This window comes from Pristiophorus japonicus, chromosome 18, assembly GCF_044704955.1.
Source record: "Pristiophorus japonicus isolate sPriJap1 chromosome 18, sPriJap1.hap1, whole genome shotgun sequence".
Lineage (NCBI taxonomy): Eukaryota > Metazoa > Chordata > Chondrichthyes > Pristiophoridae > Pristiophorus > Pristiophorus japonicus.
This window is the reverse complement of record NC_091994.1, coordinates 23,562,655-23,586,751: the sequence shown is the minus strand read 5'-3', so window position 1 is coordinate 23,586,751 and position 24,097 is coordinate 23,562,655. Positions and strand designations below refer to the sequence as shown.

At 43.9% G+C, this 24,097-nt stretch overlaps 1 protein-coding gene across 3 annotated transcripts in view; it reads left to right on the top strand.

Annotated features, from left to right (window-relative positions):
- The first annotated feature begins 12,678 nt into the window (after nt 1-12,678).
- Nucleotides 12,679-24,097, top strand: part of ap3d1 (adaptor related protein complex 3 subunit delta 1) — an 85,216-nt gene continuing 73,797 nt past the window's right edge. For all 3 annotated transcript variants that reach the window (XM_070859764.1, XM_070859766.1, XM_070859763.1), the window contains exon 1: nt 12,679-13,006. In XM_070859764.1, the coding sequence (XP_070715865.1) occupies nt 12,911-13,006 (96 nt within the window). In that variant the 5' untranslated portion in view covers nt 12,679-12,910. The remainder of the gene's footprint in view (nt 13,007-24,097) is intronic.

Genomic DNA, 24,097 nt, shown 5'->3' with positions numbered 1-24,097 from the left:
GAGGGAGGGAGAGAGAGGGGGGGAGGGAGGGAGAGGGAGAGGGAGGGAGGGAGAGAGGGAGGGAGAGAGGGGGGGAGGGGGAGGGAGAGAGGGGGGGAGGGGGAGAGAGAGAGGGAGGGAGGGAGAGAGGGAGGGGGGGAGGGAGGGAGAGAGAGGGAGAGGGAGGGGGGGGAGAGGGGGGGGGGGGAGAGGGAGGGGGGGGAGAGGGGGGGGGAGAGGGAGGGGGGGAAGAGGGAGGGGAGAGGGAGGGGGGGGAGAGGGAGGGGGGGGAAGAGGGAGGGGAGAGAGAGCGGGGGGGAGGGGGGGGAGAGAGAGCGGGGGGGGGGGGAGAGAGAGCGGGGGGGGGGGGAAGAGAGAGCGGGGGGGGGGGGAGAGAAAGGGGGGGTGGGGAAGGGAGAGGTCAGGTCGGATCGGATCCAGTCCGGGAGTCGGGAGTCGGGTCGGGGAACAGGAGCGCGGGTTGGGTCGGGTACGTCGGGGGGAAGCGGGTCTCGGGTCGGCGCAGTGGGGAGCGGGGGTCGGGTCTTGTCGGGGGCGGGGAGCAGGAGCTGGCCGTGGGAGGAGCCCCAGTGAGGACATTCAGCCAGGGCTAGGGGCTGCGTGCTTTGGGCCCCTCCCACACAGTTCGGCGCCTGGAGCTACTGCACTTGCGTGCCGACTGTAGCGCGCATGTGCAGAGGTGCCGGGACCTGGCTCCGCCCCCCCACAGCTCGTGCTGGCTACGCCGAGGGCCAGAGGACCTGTAAGTAGGTGGAGAATACCGAGGATTTTTTTAGGCACGAGAAACGGGCGCCCAGCTCGGAGGGGCGCCCGTTTTTTTTCTTGTGGAAACTTGGGCCCTATGTCACGTATGGTGTTTGTTTATGAGGCAGCCTGGGGACAAACTCCCCACCTTTTCTCACCCCATTGTCACACCTCCCTTTAATTATCCATGTTTCTTTAAATTTCACTTGCACACCATCTTCTGCTCCCACCCGCTACCTGGATCTGTGAACCGTTATGCAAATGAGCTCACCCAGGAAATTTGAGTGCTGTCGCACTTTACCATTCTGACAGGACTAGTACCACTTCTTAAGTGTCAGTATCAGCTGTGGCTCAGTGGGTAGCATACTCACCTCTGAGTCAGAAAGTTGTGGGTTTGCAATCCCACTCCAGGAACTTGAGCACATAAAATATAGGCTGACACTCCAGTGCAGTACTGAGTGAGTGCTGCATTATTGGAGGTGCTGTCTTAAACTGAAGTCCTGTCTGCTCTCTAGTGGATGTAAAAAGTCCCATGGCACTATTTTGAAGAAGAGCAGGGGAGTTATCCCTGGTGGTCTGGCCAATATTTATTCCTCAATCAACATAACAAAAAAACTGGTCATCATCATATTGCTGTTTGTGGGAGCTTGCTTGTAAATTGGCTGCCGCATTTATAACAGTGACTATACTCCAAAAAAATTACTTCTTTGGTTGTAAAGCTGGTGGTTGTGAAAGTCGCTATATAAATCCAAGTCTTTCTTCCCTTTTTAACCATTTGGAACTGACTTGTACCATTAGACAAAAGAAATGCCCCATGTTCATGGATAAGCAGATGAGATATTGTTTGGTGTCATTATGGAGAACCTTGATGACTTTGTTTTGGAAAATGGCTTGTAAGTTAAAGTAAAGTTTTCTAATCTAGTGAATTCTGGTGTATTTACAGTTTCTCCTGTTACACTAGCAGTCATCAAATGGGAATGGTGCCGAGCTGCTCTGCAATTTGCCTGCAGACATCATACCTGCACATTCTGACACAGTGTTGACATATGGAACTCGGTTAATTCAGCTTCTGAAAGGGGTTCATGTTTAGTGGTTGGTATCATTAGAGAGAGGGAGAGATACAGATTTCACTTAGCAACAGCCGGTGTTCATAACCAACCGGCCTTGGATATTTTCATGATAGAATGTTTAGATTAGAAATGTTACGTTATGATAAGAATGTCTAGAGACTAGAAGGTTTATGTTTACCACAGCAAGGTCACATTATTTTGACGTGCTTCTAACGCTGTTGATGTTGAAGAAAATATAGACTTGTGTCTCTGACTATGCAGTAGCCAGAGACTACAATATTAGGTAATGCCAGCTCTAATCTGACAAGAAAACATTGTATAAATATAAGCTTTTTCCTTTATTCAAGCAGCACGAAAAGAACCATGCATAGGTGTGACTGTACTCCGCTTGTAAATTGCTTTTTATGCTGAAGTTAAAGAATAAAATAATTATAACCAGAAGACTGAATTTGTTACTACTCAAGTGAATAACAAAACACTGTTTTAGGACAACAGACAGATAAATGGTTCTTCATAAGAAGCACATGCTGTAACTCTGAAGCAAGCAGCAAGTCTGCGCAACTACACACTGACATAAAGCAGTATTCTTCCACTGAAAATAGTGCTTCCATTCTCCACAGTACAGCAGCACCATTGGTTAGAATGCATCATTCCCCATGCCACATACAATCTTCCATTAGTCACCATCAGTTTCAATTAAATTATGTTGCAGAAAATTCTTGGGCGAACTTGATGTGTATTCTGTAATCCATGGGGTGGACCAAGAAGTGATCAGTGGGAGTTGCTCCATGGGTTGAATTATATTCAGAAGTGCACTCGATTCATTACACAGCCAGATGTTAGACAGCCCAGGAATAAACAGTTATATTCTCTATGAATATTGAGCCATGAGGGGAATCAATTATTGGAGCAAAATTCAATCTGGGGAAATTTATGAAGGAAATGGCAATTTCCAGACATTAGCGCTTCTGTTGACAAGGTGCAAAATGTGATAAACTCTCAGCTTATTTTCTTGAAAAGAAATGGTTGTAATGTGAAATGAAACCAATTGCATCAGTCACAATTCTTGTTGGCATCTAAGTTGCTTGGGCAGATTCTCCACATGCAACATTTTGACCCTTAGATTATGGACTGGATTTTCCGCTTGTTGCTGGTTGTGTTTTCACCCCAGAGGGGTGGAAATAAGCTCTTCCGGGCAGGCGCCCAGCTTCCAGCGCCACGCCGAGGGTTTCAGGACCCGTTTCGGCGGGGCACGAAGCATTACCACCCGGAAGAGGCGAGCCCGTGCGCAACGCCCCTGGTTGTGACACCGGCTCTGTCATGTATCCCACATGGCTACTGTTTGTACTATCACAAGGTGTGCCACCAGAGGGCACAGCAATGGGAGACTTGTAAGTTACCTGTACAGGTGTGCCTGGCCTAGTATAAAAGGCAGGCCACCAGGTGTGATCCTCACTCTGGAGTTAACAAATAAAGGACTAAGGTCACTACAGTTCAAGTACAACACATTGCCTCGTGGAGTCATTATCAGAGCATCCTAGGACATAACAGGCTCCATTTTTGGCTCCCGCCCAACCCGTAGCACTCTGTAGAGCACCCTGCTGGGACCGCCTGTGAAAGCGGGCGGTCTGAGCTTTAGCGGCTGCAGTGAGGTATGTAATGTCCACCTCAGGTAAGTGTGATTGGTTTTTTTTGCAATTTATGTTGTGGTGGTGAGTTAATTATTGGGAATGTTTTTGGTGGGTATTTTTCAGGTTTTTTTTTCTCCCCAGGCCTCTCTTGGACCGCTCTGAGGCCGACTGTTTAGCTCGGGATTTTTGCATGCTCAGCTGCCCAATTTTGCTGACTGAGGCGCAAACTTTACTGCCCCGCCGCCATTACCATCCCAAAATGAGCAAAGCTGAAATCCAGCCCGATGTCTCTATTCCTTAAAAGAAAATATACCAAAACAAGTTACATTTTTGCCAAAATAATGGTCAGTTACTCCCAATAAGTAATTCTTCACAGGTCTGCCTCTTCTCCTTTTCCTTTTTCCTTCACTAATAAATAGTAAAAACTTTCTCATTAAAGAGAGTGAGCACTCCGAAGGATGCACTTTATTCCCAGGTTTAAAGAAAACAAATCTGCAAATTGAAATATTTATCAAGGATAACAGATAGACGGGATATGTTACAATAAAGGTGTTAAGCAGTAAAATGATGTTAAAAATCGTGGCATCTCCAGCTCCTGGCAAAGAATTGCATGAAAACAGATGGCAGGGGATCCAACACTTTGGAACATCACTGTAACCTGATTTAACGCCAGTTTTGCCATTTTTGCCCACAACACTGGAGCTAACACCCTCTATTAACCCCGCACAGTTGAACATGCATTCAGCAGCAGGAAGGACCTCACTCCACGACTATTTAAAGGGACCTTCACCTACTTACAGGCAAGTTCCTGATTGATTTCTATGGGCTGTTGCTGAGTTTGTAAAAGGGTTTGATGCTTTCTAGACTTCTTTAAATTTGCCTAACATCTACAAGAAGTGGTGTGGCACATGCTCAAGGACTTGGTACTAACCTGCAAAGGGTCTGCTCAGACCAGTTGCTCTGAGACATGGGTGCAGTAGTTTGTATAACCCTTGGCCTGCAGCATGACAGAGAGAATGAGCAGAAACGACACAAAGTAGGGCAAGCTGCTAAAAAGGACAGGAGGAGGAGGAGGGGGAGAAGGGCTCTCAGCAGGAGGCCATATCTCTCTAGGGTCCTCATGGAGCAATTCTCCTACCTCAACCTCAGCGAGGAACAGTGCATGCAACACCTCTGTTTTACTCAGGAGTTGCTCACTGAAATCTGCCACCTGCTGCAGGCAGACTTGCAGCCTCAGACCAGGGCGAGGACGGTATTGCCAGTGGCCTTGAACTTCTTTACGCCATGCTCCTTCCAGGCTGGGGCAGGCGACATCTGTAACATCCTGTAAAAGGGAGGTGAGTGAGGCTCTGTATGCAAAGAGAGCTGAGAACATTTCATCCTCTCTTGCCAGAGAGAAGCAGGTGAAGCACGCACGTGGTTTTGCCAGGATAGCAGACTGCCCCATGGTGCAGGGTGCAGGGCGCATGATGCCATTGACTGCCACTTTGCAGGCGCCGCATATCAACTCAGAGATGTACTGCAACCGGAAGGGTTTCCACTCCATGTCCAGCTAGTGTGCGACCATACTCCGCAGCCATGATGCCTTCAGTCTGCGGCAGTCCACTGTACCATCAGCATTTGAGCCACCACGACAAACCAGAGGGTGGCTACTGGGCGACAAGGGCTATCTATCCACTGACCACCTGGCACTTGATTCTGCAGCGCAACCCATGCACATGTGGGCAGAATGTATATAATGAAAGCTATGCTGCCACATTAAATCTGATAGAGCAGACCTATGGCATCCTTAAACAATGCTTCTGCTGCCTGGATCGCTCTGGTTGAGCGCTGCAGTGCTCACCAGAGCGCATCTCAAGATTCGTTGTGCTCTACAGCATGCTCCGCAACCTCACGACCATGTGGGCACAGCCCTTGCCAGTAGGCATACGGTGACCAGCTGAGGATGAGGAGGAAGAAGAGGAGGAGGAGGAGGAGGAGGAAGAAGTGGAAGGGAGAAGGCAACCCAGACAACCCATTTCTGACCAGGCTCTCTGTGATCTACTCATCCAACTGTGGTACCAGTGAATGCAACCCCAATTCCACATTCAACTATTGTCCCACATCTTACCTTCCATCTGTTACTGACCATCACAGCATCCTTTTGGCCACAATGCTACAATAAAAACCACCTCAAAACAAACATTCCGAACCAATTTTACGCATCAGACCATTACAATATTTCATTCAAAGTCAATTAATCACTCTTGTGCATTCCCTTAGAGCCTGTCTTCAGTATGCCTTTGCATGTTCTACTGCTCCTACGCAGTGCTACCCCAATTGCTGCGGCATGGCTGGTGGAAGGCTACTGACTTTCCGTGAGGCAGACTGCAAATGGCCTTGCAGGACGACTGCGAGGAGCTCTGGTGAACCCGACTTTGGACTGAACCACCTCGGCATGGATGGCAGCAGTCTTGGCTGGCTGGCTGACAGGCAACAGCAAGGGCACTGGCAGAGTGGCAGTGGTTGGAAGACAAATGCTGTCATCCTGTGAGAGGACAGCAGGTTCGTGCTCCATGGAGCAACTACCACTCCACCAGGGCGACGCCTCAGTAATCCTTGTAATCTGCAGGAGGACAGATTGATGAACTGCTGTAACATTCAACAAGTCCCTTTCAACATTGGTAAACTCAGTCATGATGGCAGCAGTCTGAGCTTGCATGACATCATGTCGAGCTTCCAGTGCAGCACTCAGACGTTTGGTGGCTTCTACTTGTACTGCAATGGAAGCTGAGACATCGACCATCAGGCGTTACATGATGGTTGGGTCCACAAGTGTGCCATTGGATCTGCTCAGTCCTTTGACGCTGGAATGGATGGGTTCCAAGCTCTGAGCAAAGCCCTGTGCAAGGTTGGAGTTGGACTCTCCCATGCTCCTTGACATTGCATTCAGGCTTTCTGGCCGGCCTGCCAATGCACCAAGCCTTTCTTTGTGCATCCCCATCAGCCTTAGTCTGTAGGCTGCCCCATCGATGTCCTCATCTGAGCCCTGTGCAGCAGAACTCATGTGTGACTTCGGCCTCTGGGGAGCTGACACCTGTGCTAACCTTTCCCCCTGCCCTGGCTGCAGCCCACTCGTGCCCGGTGACTCACCAAGTGCAGATCCCAACGTTAAGCTACCCTCTAAAGACCGTACAGTGCCAGTATCTGAGCTTGTGGCTGTGACTGTCAAATCGAGTGACAGTGTTTCTTCGTCATCATTACTCGCCTCCTCCTCTTCCTCTTGCACCACCTCCTGGCCAGGTTGGATTTTTTGGGTAACTAAAATGAGAAAGGCAGAAGTTGAGGCTGTGAGGGAGGCGGCGGGGGCTGGGGGAGCAAGACTTGCATGCTTACACCATCTGCAGCTTGTAAATCAGAAGAAATTGTGGGATGAGGGAAGTAGGATGCGAGAAGGAGGATTAGATATGAGCATACCATTTTGTTCAGTGGTTCCAGCACCACTACTGGCCACGGCCTCAGTCATTGCCACTCCAATTATGGCGAGCACCGTCATCTCGAGCAGGGTCAGGGTATGGAGGCGCACCTGTCCCCCTCTGGTTAGCTGCTGTTGCCTACGATTGTGCACTACCTTGTCCTGCAAGAGAAAGGGAAGTGTGTCAGTGAATGTGGTTCATTGTGTTTGGCTGATGTGGATGTCATGCTTGAGTAGCTGGCAGTGTGTGCAAGATCTGAGATGTGGGTGTGAGGCTTGTAGCAGTGGTAAGTGTGTGAGAATGAGATGGAGCATATGAATGTGAGGTATGAGTTGTGATTGATAGAGATTGTTGGACGGTGAGTAATGCAGATGTGGTGAATTGAGCAGTGTGTGAAGCTTGTAGTGCAGTTTGTGGGAAATGGCATTTGAAAATGAACTCACTGACCATGATCATTTGTGTGCGGTCATTAAATGACTTCCTGCATTCCATCCTTGGAGCTACATTATTTGCATTGACAGCGACGGCTATCTGCTCCCATTCCTTTCTCAGCATCTGTCTGGAGGGTCTCCTTCCCCCCCCTGGACAGAGGACACCTCTTCTCCTGTCCACCTCCTGCACCATGGCCTCGAGCGTTGCATTGGAAAATCTGGGAGCCCTCTTTCTGTCATATTGTGCTACCTTCACTCTTCTTGTAGGTCACACACTCCTCTACAATGACTTCCAGCACCTGCTTGCGACAAACTGCACCTGCCCTTTAAGAGATGCAGGTTAGTTTTAATTGGTGTTAGTCTTGCACGAACTTGGGCCCCCTGCTGAACGTGTAGCCACTCAGCAGCGCATTTAACACTGGGCTGCACGCCACTATCATTATAATTAGCAGACAGCACGAAGTTTGCGTGAAACGTATAAAATTCTGATGGGATTGGATAGACTGGATGCGGAGAGAATGTTTCCCCTGGCTGGGAAGTCTAGAACAAGGGGTCACAGTCTCAGGATACAGAGTAGGAAATTTAGGAATGAGATGAGGAGAAATGTTTTCACTCACAGGGTGGTGAACCAGTGGAATTCTCTACCACAGAAGGCTGTGAGGCCAAGTCACTGAATATATTTAAGAGAGAGATAGATAGATTTCTAGAAACAAAGGGCATCAAGGGTTAGGGGAAAAAAGTGGTAATATGGTGTTGAGATAGAGGATCAGCCATGATCATACTGAATGGTGGTGCAGACTCGAAGGGCTGAATGGCCTACTACTGCTCCTATTTTCTATGTTTCTATGCTAAACTGTGATAATAACTGGTCTGCTGTGATTGGTTCGATACCGTTCTCTGAAATTCAGCAGCAGCAGCAGCAACCAGGCTGAGAGAACATCAGCCCCCCTTTAATAAGGGGGTATTTGATTTATGGTTCCAACTTAAAATAGTTGAGAGAACATCAGCATCCCCATGTGTTTGCACATTCTCCCAATATACAACAAGTCGTTCAGTTAGACAATGAGGAATGGGTGGTAGAATCGCAAAACTGTTTCCTTCCTCTTGTGTGTTGCAATCTATGTCATTCTTGTTGATTATAAATCAAGGCTGACAAAATTGAGGAAATTTTGAGCAAAATTCATGATAATGAAAAATACCACCGATGACAAATCCATAAGCTTAGTTGTGTTTACTTTTAAGAACCACTGTTACCCTTTTAGACTTACACCAGATATTTCTCTCATAGCAAGATCATTCTTACAAACGAGAATTTGAATTTATACAGACAATATCTGTCTTGCAATGTTGCGCAGGGGTTGTACAGAAACCCTTGTTACTGTAATAACTTGCTGAAATTGACACGACTCCTTTGTCTTCAGATAGCAGATAATAACTACTCTGCCACAGTGTATGACTTAAGCTATAAACAATGAAGCAGCTTTATTAAAAGTAATGGTTAAACAGTTGCATAAAGTCACCCAGTAGATTTTGCTTGGTTAAACAATTTCTAAAGTATTCCTCTTAACATCCATAACATAATTTATACATCAACACAGAATCTCCATCATCTATCGCGATAGGCTCAGAAAGATTGGGTAAATGCTGCCTCGGATATACATCTCATACCCTTTTAAGTCCAAAACTGGGATACAGGACATTAGAAGATATCTTCTGTAGTTACAGAAGTCTTAGCCAATTAAAGTGAACTCCCCCCAGATGCTCAACCCATTAAACTGACTGATTTCAGAAAAGAAAGAAAGACTTGCATTTATATAGCACCTGCCACGACCACCGGATGTCCCGATTAAGTAATTTTTCAAGTGTAGTCATTGTAATGTAGAAAAAACAGCAGTCAATTTGTACGCAGCAAGCTCCCACAAACAGCAATGTGATAATGACCAGGTAATCACAGTTTGAGTTATATAGATTGAGGGATAAATATTGACCGGGACATCGCGGAGAACTCCCCTGCTCTTCTTTGAAATAGTGCCATGGGATCTTTATATCTACCTGGTTTAACGTCTCATCTCAAAGACGGCACCTCTGACAGTGCAGCACTCCCTCAGTACTGCACTGGAATGTCAGCCTAGATTTTTGTACTCAGGTGTCTGGACTTGAACCCACAACCTTCTGACAAAGAGGCGAGATTGCTACCCAAAGGACAAAGGAATCAGTGTGTGTTAAGTGGTTTCTACCTGTGTTTGCAATCAAAATGTATTTGAGCTAAGTGTATTCTCTTCAACTTGGAGAAAACAAGTCAGCAGAGATACAGGGGCAACTGAGAAATTCTCTCGCAGTGTGCAGTAACCAAATTTTAAGTGACTCGTCATATCTTGTAAATAGATAATAAGAAATGCAGATTTTCTTATGAATTGACTATGATAGATTGGGAAGATTCATTAAAAGGTATGATGGTGGATAGGCAATGGCTAATATTTAAGGAACGAATGCATGAATTGCAACAGTTATACATTCTTTTCTGGCGTAAAAACACAAAAGGAAAAGTGTCCCAACCATGGCCAACAAAAGAAATTAAGGATAGTGTTAGATTCAAAGAGGAGTTATACAAAGTTGCCAGAAAAAGTAGCAAGCCTGAGGATTGGGAGCAGTTTAGAGATCAGCAAAAAAGGACCAAGAGATTGATTAAGAGGGGAAAAATAGAATCTGAGAATAAACTTGCAAGGAACAAAAAAAACGACTGCAAAAGTTTCTATAAGTATGTAAAAATAAAAAGATTAGTGAAGACAAATGTAGGTCCTTTACAGACAAAAATGGGAGAATTTGTAACGGGGAACAAGGAAATGGCAGAACAATTAAATAAATACCTTGGTTCTGTCTTCACGGAAGAGGACACAAATAACATCCTAGAAATGCTGGGGAACCAAGGGTCTAGTGAGCAAGAGGAATTAAAGGAAATTATTATTAGTAAGAAAATAGTGCTGGAGAAATTAATGGGACTGAAGGCAGATAAATTCTCAGGGCCTGATAATCTGCATCCCAGAGTACTGAAAGAGGTAGCCATGGAAATAGTAGATGCATTGGTTGTCATCTTCCAAAATTCTATAGATTATGGAACAGTTCCTGCAGATTAGAGGGTGGCAAATGTAAACCCACTATTTAAAAAAGGAGGGAGAGAGAAAATGGGGTACGACAGACCGATTAACCTGATATCAGTAGTAGGGAAATGCTAGAGTCTATTATAAAGGATGTGATAACGGCACACTTAGATAATATCAACGGGATCAAACAAAGTCAACATGGATTTATGAAAGGGCAATCATGTTTGACAAACCTACTGGAGTTTTTTGAGGATGTAACTAATAGAATAGAAAAGGGAGAACCAGTGGATGTAGTGTATTTGGATTTTCAGAAGGCCTTTGATGAAGTCCCACATAAGAGGTTAGTGTGCAAAATTAAAGCACATAGGATTGGGGTTAATGTATTGGCATGGATTGAAAATTGGTTAACTGACAGGAAACAGAGCGTAGGAATAAACGGGTCTTTTTCAGGGTGGCGGGCAGTGACTAGAGGGGTACCACAGGGATCAGTGCTTGGACTCCAGCTATTCACAATATATATAAATGATTTGGATGAGGGAACCAAATGTAATATTTCCAAGTTTGCTGATGACACAAAACTAAGTGGGATTGTAGTTGTGAGGAGGATGCAAAGACGCTGCAAGGCGATTTAGATAGGTTGAATGAGTGGGCAAACACATGGCAGTATAACGTGAATAAATGTGAAATTATCCACTTTGGTAGGAAAAACATAAGGACAAAGTATTATTTAAATGGTGATGGCTTGGGAAGTGTCGATGTACAGAGGGACCTGGGTGTCTTTGTACACCAGTTATTGAAAGCAAACATGCAGGTGCAGCAAGCAGTTAGGAAGGCAAATGGTATGTTGGACTTCATTGCAAGAGGATTTGAATACAGGAGCAAGGATGTCTTACTACAGTTATACCGGCCCTTGGTGAGACCACACCTGGAGTATTGTGTGGAGTTTTGGTCTCCTTTACTAATGACATAGAGGGAGTGCAGCAAAGGTTCACCAGACTGATCCCTGGGATGGCAGGACTGTCGTATGAGGAGAGATTGGGTCGACTAGGCCTGTATTCACTAGAGTTTAGAAGAATGAAGGGATCTCATTGAACCCTTAGTTCTGGACACTCCAGCCAAGGGGAAAACAACCTCTCAGCATCTACCCTGTCAATCGCCCTTCAGATTGGGTGAAGATATGAAAGAAAGATTTGCACTTATATAGCGCCTTTCACGACCACTAGGATGTCTCAAGAGCGCTTTACCGGAAATGAAATACATTTGGAATGCAGTCACCGGTGTAATGTGGGAAACACCGGTACGCTCGCAGTCTTCCGTGAGAGGTGGACGCCGGAAGGACTGGAGTGCATTATCACCCCGCCCCCCCCCACCCCCCGCGACAACCAAATTTTAATTTGATCCATTAATGTTAAAAGTTGCTGGCCCGGCCCGGGAATCGGCATGGTCCCGGCCAGCAAGACCATCAGCAGGCTGGGGCCATCAGAGGGAGCAGCGTGCGGCGGCATACCACTGCAGGAGGGCGACGGTTGCGAAGTCAGGTCGCTGATTGCAGTGCGGGCAGGCACAGCAGGAGCAGCGAGGTCGGGGCAAAGGAGCGGCAAGAGTTCGTAGAGAGATGTGATCCGGGCCCAGGAGAGGCGAGAATTTGGGGCCCAGAAGAGGCGAGGGCCCAGGGGCAGCATGGGCCAGCCCACACTGTGATATGTGCAGCAGAGCTGGTCTCCAGTCCTCTTGGGCAATCCTTGCTACTGGACCAAGACCTAGCTCTGTCAAGCTGGTGTGCAACGGCCACCGCACGTTAAAAAAATCCAAACACAGGCATCTTCCACCAACATGTAGTTCGGGATCTGGAATATTAGGTCCTTCATAGAAACACCTGTGAACTCATTCCTTTTTGGCATGGAAACAAATCACCCTTGCTTTGAGGGACCGCCTATGATTACAAAAAAAATTGTGTAATGTGGGAAACGCAACAGCCAATTTGCGCACAGCAAGCTCCCACAAACAGCAATGTGACAATGACCCATCTATATCATGTTTTGTTTTTAATGTTACGTTGATTAGAGGGATAAATGAATGCCCCCACCCCCCCAGGACACCGGGGATCACTCCCTATAAACGTAAAATAAACATTTGAGAGAAGGCTTAGCACACACATGCCATGCTGCCAGTGCTGTGTGTGGGGCTGAGCCAATCGCCCGCCGCTTCCTGTCCCGCAGTCGGTCAGCTGACTCCAGCCTGGCCGCCGCCGCCATTTTCTGCCGCTGTCGGAAGGCTGTGCGAAGGTGAGAGCGGCCCTGGGGCCGGCACGCAGGCAGCGCACTGGGCGGCTTCCCCAACCCTCTCCCTCTTTAAAACAAAAAAAAACTGGCATGTTTGACAAGGTCGGGAGTCGGTAAAAGGGAGACGGATTAGATTTCTCCCCCACTCATCCAACCCCCTCACAAACGAAAGGGGCGAGCAGACGGTGCGGCGACCATGGCTCTGAAAATCGTGAAAGGCAGCATTGACCGAATGTTTGACAAGAATTTGCAGGACCTGGTACGTGGCATCAGGAACCACAAGGATGACGAGGTGAGTTGGAGTTCGGCTGCTGCCCCCGCCACAAATCGCGGCCCCGCGCTTCAGAAAGAAGGAGGGCGAAGAAGACGCCCCCAAAAAATACAAGTAATTGCAATTAGATAGGAATCCGGCCGAGGCCTAGTAATGACAGCAGCGGGGCGAACCGGTCTCTTGCCATTCTCCCTTCAGGGCCCGGTCCACGAGATAGTTTCTTTCCGCCTGTAAACTGAGCTGTGGGCTCGGTGCCGCCGCTCTCATTAACTCGCCAGGAGTCTGCGGCTCCTCTTCCAACCCACATTTATTGTACGTGGCGTTTGGTTTCCTTGTCACAACAGCAATGATCATCTTTCCTTTTAAACAATATGCTTAAGGCTACTGTAAAATAGTCCTTCCCTCCCCGAAAAGTAACGTTTAATTTTGATTGCATTTGCAACTGACAATTCTGGCTCCAAGTGTGTTTTGGTCCGTCAGCTGATGCTTTTGCTGATACTCGGGCGTCTGGTAACCTGATATTCCAGGGACATGTGTATTCAGCTTCTGACTTTGCTCTCATCTAGCACTGCCCAGTAATGCAAAAGTACACGTCTTAAGATTCAACTCGTGTTGAAGTGGTATTGCAATCTTGAATTTGCACTTCAATTTGCCCTGTCAAAATTTTGCACACATTTGTTCCGTGTATAAAAATGAAGATGCTAAATTATATTCTGGAGTATATTTGATTTTATAGTTGTAAAACCCTTGTTGATATCCTGATTATAGACTAGCAGATAAGCATAGTATGAGTATTGGAGTGTTTGTTTCCACCAGTGAAATTAAATGAATTACTCGAATGTTTGACATACTGGTACTGTACCTGCAGCTTTTCTTAACATTGCTTCAGCTACCAGACAAATTAACCTGGTTGCCCACTTTATACTACAGCATACAACAATCATCATCATAGGCAGTCCCTCGGAAGCTTCCACTCCTGAAGTGAGTTCTTTGGTGGCTGAACAGTCCAATACGAGAGCCACAGACTCTGTCACGGGTGGGACAGACAGTCGTTGAGGGAAGGGGTGGGTTGGACCGGTTTGCCGCACGGTCTTTCTGCTGCCTGCGCTTGATTTCTGCACGCTCTCGGCGTTGAGACTCTCGGTGCTCAGCGCCCTCCCGGATGCACTTTGTCCACTCAGGGACTCCCAGGTGTCAGTGGGGATGTCGCACTTTTTATCAGGGAGGCTTTGAGGGTGTCCTTGCACAACAGTATGGTTATTAAAATAGACTTTCTGTACCTGCCTGAAAGCTTAAACACTTAGCGAGGTGAATAGCTCTCATTAACCCAAGCTCAATGAAGTTTAGTGCAGTGAGTCAAGCACATTTCCACTTGATCTGGATAGGCAGCCACCTTGTGTTCACTCTGCCGTTACTGAGTTTGTATGTCAGTTTTATGATCAAGTATTTTGTTTTAAAATGGTGAATGGAATATTTATAGTTTAATGTCTTAGATGTGCCATTTGACAATCTTATTTGGAATTTGTATACTTTTATTATAATCTATTCACACCCATTGTATATTGAGTCCAACAACAATTATGTCATTCTTTAAACATTGGCTGAAGGTTGAACCTTAGCTATTCATTAAGGAGTGCTTATTGGATTGCAAATTTTTAGAACAAGTACCTGTGGTTTTCCCAATTTTGTGTCTCCGGGGATTGTGTGCCACAGACGTAGGGTGAATTTAATGGTGTGCATAGTTTACACCATGTTGGGATGGGGCAGGCTTGATGGACCAGCAGTTCTTTTGCTGTATTTTTTTCTTGTATGGAGATTGGTGAATTTAATCAGAGTTAGAGAAAAGATGTATGAATGCCAAATAGAAAGAATGTTTAGCAGCACAGGTGATGAATGAAGGGGGTAGTGGGTGTATGGAAGAGCAGGAGAGAAAGACCAATTGACTTTTGGTCTTTAGAGCTGCGGCTTATGTTAATTTATTAAATAACAGAACAAAAATGTGCAAGCGATAACATACACATATGTCAAGCCAGAACACATTAATACTGTTATGAAAATCAGTGCAGGTATATGTTGTAGTCCAAATTAAAACTGAATTGTGAACAATAAATTGATATGTAGGATTCCGGTCATAACTTTTGATGTAGCATTGCTCTTTGAGTAGCTATATTCATCTGCATTGTTATATAAGTTATAAAGTCACCTGCAGCAGGCGATATCCAAATTGCAGCCTTTGATCCCCAAGTCCTGGTAACCCAGCTTCAAAGCTGAAGCAATTCAATCCTAATAGCAGTTAGGAGACGGTGTCTCCTGTTTCAATATTGTGGGCCTGGAAATTTGGGAAGGGCTGTTTTAGTATTTTTGCCTCATTCGGTGAATACATTCTACAAATTGAAATATGCTATTCATTGGGAATATACATTTCAACTTCATGTAGGTCCCTGTAGCTCCATGCACCCATAGTTCTACGGAGCAGAGGAAAATACAGAGCTATGGGGAAAGGAAAGGGCAGTGAGATTAATTTTGGTTTATTATTGCAGAGCACCAGCTCAAACTTAATTAACCTGTGCTGTAAAATTCTGGGTGCTATGGTTCTTTGCATCCTCAAGATAAAAAAAGTCTGGATACTGCTGACCAACTGTAACATTAAATTCTCCTCAACAAAGCAGGATGCAATTGCATCAGCTGTATCGAAAACCGTTTAAATTTAATTGACATCCTAACTGCGGGTGATGTCCTGAAGCATTGTTTATCAAAATATTCTCGGGCTGCAGTGACACGACAACTTCTTCACACAACCTCCTTTTAAGACCCTCTTTAAAACTTGACTCTTTGACCAAGCTTTTGGTCACATGTCCCAATATCTCCTTATGTCGCTTGTTGCCAAATTTTGCTTGATAACACTTCTGTGAAGCGCCTGGGGATGTTTTATAAGCCGGGACCACCTTTCCTCAGGAATAGGGCAGTTTGCCACAGAGCACATGACTTGTGAAAGGAAGGGGCTTTCCATGCTAAATGATCTTTTCTTACCTTCTCATCGAGTTCTGCATTACGTGACATTCCAACTATTTTTTTTTAAGGCTCTTTGGTTAGAACATGGGAAAATGTTTTATTTTGTCTTTTCTAACCATGTGGTATGTAAGACATGTCCACGGTGACATGAGGAAATACTTTTTTAAGCAACGAGTGGTTAGCATTTCGGATACAGATTCGATAGTCGCCTTCAAAGGGGAATTGGTTAACTACTTGAAGGAGAAAAAAATTGCAAGTGAGTGGGACTAACTCGACTGCTTTTTGAAAGAGCCAGTGCCGATTTTATGGGCCGAATGGCGGCGGCCTCTGCTGTACCATGATCCTATTCTATAACTTCTATGTCAGTGCAAAAGTGATAGTAGCCAGATTGGCAGTCTGACTCTCAATGCATTTTAACCCTGAGGAATAGTTCTTTCCAATAGATGGTTTAATGCTAATGTGCAGTGCACTGTTGACAGCAATCTTCAGCTGCCATTTGAATGCCACACAGCAGGTTGGAGGCCTGCATCCTATCTGGATTGTAGGTTACTGACTGATCAGGTTCTGTCTCTGTCACTTCATCAGAGAAGCACCTAATGTTGGATGCTGGCTAACTTCAAAGTTGAGCATAAAGAAACTTCTGGTAGTGTAACAAAATCTTTATTGTGATTTGGAATACTTCTCGTAAAAAATCTGTAGCTGTGGGAAGCATTCTCCTTTCATGACATAGTAGAAGGAAGTCTGCTTAAAAAGATTAGCAGTTTTAAGGAATTCAGTTACCTTCCTTGAGTATAGTTTGAATGCCTGAAGTACCCAATTTTTTATAAATGTGGTGAGCTGGTATACGGAGATCAATTTTAAATTTTTTAAGCATTTAACAGTGTCCTTGTGTGCTGAGTTTTTATATTGATTCCAGATGGACTTCTAAAATGATACTTTGACATAAATCCTTCTGTGTTGACGGGAATCGATAGGTGCTGTTGCTTGAGTACCTTATTTTCTTTGTGGCTAAGGCGTTTTTACATTTCCCAATCCAGGACTAACTCCAAGCCCAATGTAGTTGGGTCGTGCTCCAGAATGACGATGTGATCTATGTTGTTGAGCTTGATTCCACTTTCTGAAACCAAGTATGCTGGAACTTAGGGAAGTAAAACTTGAAAGTAGAACTGAAAGAAATGGAAGTTGGTTAGTTTTCAGATTCAGGCATTTTGAACTGTTTTAGATGTATCTAATGCAAGCAATAAGGAAGTTCTACATATTATTTGGAAATGCAAATGCCTGTGTTTTGTACAATTATGGCATGTTTCGATGGCAACAGTGCCACAATTGTCGTAACTTGGTTATTTTTTTTCAGACACGTTTCCCCTTTTGGCTTTTTTCTTTGCTTTATTGCACAGATCTCACAGACTGGACAGTTACGTGCATTAAGATTTATAAAGATGGTACTGCTTTTCAAGGTAGTCATTTAGAGTTTTGTAAGTATAGCACGACAACGTGCGTAAAATATTGCACCCAAAAGTATCTGAACTGGTGTCAGCAATTGTCTAAGAGTAATGAAGTAAATATGATGTAGCACGTTCCTGTGCTGTTCATTTTTATTGTGAAGAGAAAGCCTTAGGCAGGACACTTGGAAGAAATCATAATATAATTCTATGGAGAAATTACAATTAATGGGCATTGAAAGCATCTGAAGGTGGGGGTGGGGATTAACGCCAGTGGAGGTCAAAGGTCAGTGATCACTAAGCTTGCACTCAGCACTGACATTTTTTTTTACCAGCTTCAGCATTAATGACAAGCTTGTAAGTGGCTGTATATGTGACAAGTAGTTTTTGGAAAAACATAATCTGATGTACCATATTTCCAGAATAAATTTCAATGAGATGGCTCACTCCTTTCTCTCAAAATGAAAATAGATGCTGCAAGTGCTTTTTACAGATCTTATTGGATGACATCTGTAGAAAAATGCTCGAATGTTGTTCACATTTTTCTTAATGTGCCAGGCTGAGATTTTAAAAATAAATAAATCTTTTATTTTTAAGTTTAGGATATTTTCTGTGAGCTTGTGATATCAGGCCTTAACAACAGATGCAGAGGAATAATACTTAACAGTTTAGTCTGGTTTTCAATGTTTGGCCAGAGGAATGTGTATATTGGTACATGCGGCTTAATCTGCTTGGGTATTTAGGCATTTTAGCACATTGCATTCATTTTCCCAATCACTACTTAATAATCATTTTTATTTCTTCTCTCAGCCTTGGCCTCTCCATCTTAGATTCTCAATTTTTTAAAAACTGTTCAACATTTCTGGAAGATGCATGCACAGGTCAAGAATATGTAGGATAAGGAATCGCAAACAGGGATAGAGAAGACAAATCATCATTTATTTTATTTACTCTGAACCGTTGTAACATGTCAAGGTTCTTTCACTTATAAATATGAAAAAGAGAGACTTGAATTTATATAGCGCCTTTCGCGACCACCAGACGACTCAAAGCGCTTTACAGCCAATGAAGTACATGTACTTTGAAGAGTAGTCACTGCTGTAATGTAGGAAATGTGGCAGCTAATTTGCGCACAGCAAGCTCCCAACAAACAGCAATGTATTGTTTTTTTTATGTTGATTGAGGGATAAATATTGGCCAGGACAATGGGAATAACTCGTCTGCTCTTCGAAATAGTGCCATGGGTTTCCATTACATCTACTTGAGAGCAGATGGGGCCTCGGTTTAATATCTTATCCGAAAGACTGCACCTCTGACAGCGTGGCGCTCCCTCAGCACTGCACTGGAGTGTCAGGTTAGATTGTTTGTGCTCAAGTCCTTGGGGTGGGATTTGAACCCACAACCTTCTGACTCGGAGACAAGAGTGCTACCTGAAAAGATTATTGTGATTCAGACATTATGCATGCACAGAAATCTATCGAAGTTACAACATTGATCAGGCCATTTGGTTCAGCCAATCCATGTTAGCATTTGCCCTCCATGAGCAAATAGTTTCAATTAGTCTCTCCTGTTAAGAGCTTTTGGTGTGGCATTGAGGATGTGCCAAAGTTTTGTTGGATGTAAGTTAAGGTTTACTTGAGACACTAACCAGTTTTATACTTGAGCTTTCAATGGTGTAACCGCTTGAAAAATCTGTCAACTGTTCCACCTGGGAGGGAGTAAATGTTTACTATGCATACAAGGTGTAGATTTTTCTAATAGGGTGATAGCAAGATATTTCTTGATAAAACGGCTGTAATGATGTCAGTTGCAACTTTAAACTTGAGTGTGCAATGAGAGTAAACTCCACTGGGCAAGTAAGTACTCGGAGAATCTGGAAATTTTGGGCTACCAAGTATTAAGTGCTTTACAGCCAACAAAGTACTTTGAAGTGTAGTCACTGTTGTAATTTAGGAAATGCGAGCAGCCAATTTGTACACAGCAAGCTCCCACAAACAGCAATGTGATAAAATGATCTGTTTTTTTTTGTTATGCTGATTGAAAGATGAATATTGGCCAGGACACCAGGGATAACTCCCTTGCTCTTCTGCAAAATAGTGCCATGGGATATTTTACATCCACTTGAGAGAGCATACAGGGCCTCGGTTCTCATTCCGAAAGATGACATCTCTTGACAGTATTGTGAAATTAAAGAGAAGCAAGACTAAATTAGATTTAAAAGGCTACTATAATCTCAGTGCCCCTTACAAAACTGTGAAAAAGGGAACTCGTGAACAGAGAAAAACATGCCTTCATTCTCCCTAGGTTAAGCAGCTTCTGGCTATCGAATTATCAATCAAAAAATAGTTATGGGCACACAGTTTGACTGACTTAGTTTTCCTGATTTACAATTGTAGAACAAAACACTTGTACAAAATAACTTTCCCCAGTATCTCAGCAATCCTGATGAGCGCTGGCTTCTTCCCATAGCCCCGTAGTCAATATAAATGAATTCTAACACCGTGGTTAATTTTGCATTGAATCTTTGTTAAGCAGTTCACTGAGACACGGGTGATTCATCGGCATTTCAAGTGGCACCCAACAAAATGAATTCGGCAGATTTCCCTTTAAAACCCAGTCTGTAAAATCCTTTTTTGAAGTGGTCACAAAGTTGACATGCTTAAGGAGAATCTAGTTTAATATTATTTCATTATGATGATCGATAAAACTGATCTATCACATGACTGTGCTAGTGGCTTTGTACCACACCCCTTTCAAAAAACCTTTCATAATCATTAGTTCTAATTGAGGCCTAGAATCTGTATCATGAGGAAAAACTTGTAATATATCATAATTACTCCTGGCTTCCACTGCAATGCTAGTTACTCTAGTCAAGGGACGGAGAGGACACATTATAATGTTAATTGAAATTCATATACCATGACCGTCAGTAGACAGCTTTGAGGGAAAAATAACACAAGTTACTATTGTGCATTGTCACACTAAAACCGAATGCAATGCAAGGATATAATTCAGAGCAGTATCCATTAACAAATTTGAAATTAGTTGTCGAGCTTGAATGCTGATCTTAGCATTGTGCGGGCCCATTTGTGCATACTCGAAGATACTATATTTAAGTGACAAGTTAACCAATCTGATCTTGTGTGGGACTGATAATTATAATGGGAAAGAAAATAAGGCTGTCACATTGCATGTTGTATTTATCCTGACATATAAAATTTATAGTCATATCTATTTTCTTACTGCTGTTGAGGGGGTTCTGAAGAAGACAAGCCTCTTGGGCTCTTGGGTTTGGCAAAGGATAAGTCTCTAATGTCTACTGTGACTTGCAACATGATCGGAACCTGCTTTTTAAAAACTAATGGATAATATTGAACCGAGGTTCAAAGCTAGATGCAACTGGGTTCAATACTGCCAATATTTCTTAAAAAAAAACAGCTGAAAACACAAAAATGATAAGATTTTAGTTTTACACTTCATTTTTAGGTAAGATCAAGTCATGAGAAATACTCTAGTAGCTGAATGAAATTATTGAATGAGAAAATAGACATATCCTAATTTCTGTTAACAATCTTTTCCAGAGTGGCCAGGTAGTCGAAGCCACAGAAATGAGCAAGGAATGATTTGGTTTTCTCTTGTGTATCTGTTTTATAAGTTCACTCTTGGTCTCTTCTCTCCTCTCTCTTTCTCCCAGCTCTCCCGCCCCTTCGGCACTTTCTCCTTCAACCTTCCCCCACCCACTCCATCACCCCCAAGCCAATGTCTCAGGCTGAACTAAGGTGTTAGCAGCCTCATTGTGTTGATCAATCCCGAGCTGAGCATCTGATCGCCTATCGGCTTGATCACAAATGCCACCTATTCCCACCTTCATAACCTCTGCCATCCTCTCTTCTGCAAGTGAAACCCTGTTGCATGTTTTTCATCTTCAGCATCAATTACTGTAAACTTCAACTATTCCAAAACTCTGCTGCCCATAACCTATCCCGCATCAAGACCTGCTCCCCATTACTGTGTCTTCACTGAGCTGCATTGACTTCCAGTCTCCCAACGGCGCAAATTTAAAATTGCCAGCCTTGTGATTAAATCCCTCCACAGCCTTGTCCATCCATATCTCGATAATGTTTTCCACCACTACAATTGCCCTAAATTTTGTATCCCTGACTCCAGTCTCTTGTGTAGCACCTCTTTCTTCGTCCCATCGTTAGCTATCCCTTCAGGTATGTACACTCCACAGTCTGGCATTCCCAGACTAAACCCCTCCACAGCCTTTCCTCAATTTAAAACCTTCCTTAAAACATGCTTCTTTGACCAAGCCTTCAGTCATCCTTCCTAATATGTCCTTTGGCCTGGCATCAGTTTTTTTTTCCATGAGGCTTATGAAGCACCTTGAAGCGCTTTTCTTTGTTGAAAGTTGCAATATAAATACTGGTCATTAAATTGTTCAGTTATATTTTATTTTTTTATGAATGGCTCAAAGATTGATAAGTGACACAGCCTTTGTCATGAACATGCTTTTATTATATGGATAGAAGAATTGACTTTTATTGGCATTGAAATGAATTTGTAACAAATAGCAAAGGAGGTTTTCTTCTGACAATTTGTTACACCACTCATTTATTCTAAAGTTGCAAAAATCTCAGGAAAATCCATTAGATTTTTCTGTCATTTAACTGTTTTACTACTGACTACTCTTTATATTGTAAGTTCCTGCTGTGCCAATCATCATAGCAAAAGACGGCAGCAGAAGATAAAAATTGACAAAAGTTCAAATGGGAAACTAAATAGCATAAAATATACTGAGCATACTAAAACTGTAGAGGTTCAAGGTTCCTGTTGTTAAAATGAAAAGAGGTACTGATGTTTTTGGGCTCCATGAATTGAGTCACATCCTTGTTGTATGTTGTCGACCATCTTGTCCATGGGAAATTTCTGTTTGAAGTTGAGGCCCAGTATTAAACTGCAGTTTGGGTAATCAATAATTTCAACTTGATGAAATGGAATCGATTCCCAAGTCTTCTGTTGCATAATACTGAGATTTTAAAAAGAATTTTGTGTTGAATGAAGTGAGGCGTGTCAGTGGCAGATGACAACACTTTCACATTTTGGCACTACATGTCAAAATGGTGTATAACAGGTATCTTGAGTAAATGTTAAAAATCTGCAGCAGCATAGTCAGTGACTTTCATCAAATTCTGACTCGGAGAATAGAAACATCTGCGTGGCTCTTAGTTGTATCTATTGAAGCAACAACTTCCGGTTAATGCAGGAAACCTAAATAGGTGCAGGAGTAGGCTATTTGGCCCTTCGCGCCTGCACCACCATTCAATAAGATCATGGCTGATCATTCACCTCAGTACCCCTTTCCTGCTTTCTCTACATACCCCTTGATCCCTTTAGCCGTAAGGGCCATATCCAACTCCCTCTTGAATATATCTCGGGAAGTGGCATCAACAACTCTCTGTGGTAGAGAATTCCACAGGTTAACAACTGTGAGTGAAGAAGTTTCTCCTCATCTCAGTCCTAAATGGTTTACCCCTTATCCTTAGACTGTGACTCCTGGTTCTGGACTCCCCCCAACATCGGGAATATTCTTCCTGCATCTAACCTGTCCTATCCAGTCCTGTCAGAATTTTATGTTTCTATGAGATCCCCCCTCATTCTTCTAAACTCCAGTGAATACAGGCCCAGTCAATCCAGTCTCTCCTCATATATGTCAGTCCTGCCATCATGGGAATCAGTCTGGTGAACTTTCGCTGCACTCCCTCAATAGCAAGAATGTCCTTCCTCAGATTAGGAGACCAAAACTGAACACACTATTCCAGGTGAGGCCTCACCAAGACCCTGTACAACTGCAGCAAGATCTCCCTGCTCCTATACTCAAATCCCCTAGCTATGAAGGCCAACATGCCATTTGCTGCCTTCACTGCCTGCTGTACCTGCATACCAACCTTCAATGACTGATACACCTCCCCTTTTCCTAATCTGCTGCCATTCAGATAATCTGTCTTCATGTTTTTGCCACCACAGTGGATAACCTCATATTTATCTACATTATACTGCATCTGCCATGCATTTGCCCACTCACCTAACCTGTCCAAGTCACCCTGCAGCCTCTTAGCGTCCTCCTCACAGATCACACCGCCACCCAGCTTAGTGTCATCTGCAAACTTGGAGATATTACACTCCATTCCTTCACCTAAATCATTGATGTATATTGTAAATAGCTGGGGTCCCAGCACTGAGCCCTGCGGCACCCCACTAATCACTGCCCGCCATTCTGAAAAGGACCCGTTTATCCCAACTCTTTGCTTCCTGTCTTCCAACCAGTTCTCTATCCACATTAATACATTACCCCCAATACTGTATGCTTTAATTTTGCACACCAATCTCGTGTGTGGGACCTTGTCAAAAGCCTTTTTGAAAGTCCAAATACACCACATCCACTGGTTCTCCCTTGTCCACTCTACTAGTTACATCCTCAAAAAATTCTAGAAGATTTGTCCAGCATGATTTCCCTTTCATAAATCCATGCTGACTTGGACTGAACCATTGGTAACCCTTTTTCTTCAGCTTTATCTTTTTATTTAGCACAAGATTTGTTAATGCAATAAAAATTGACTTTTTAAACTTGTGCATTGGCTAAGGAAATGAATTTTTA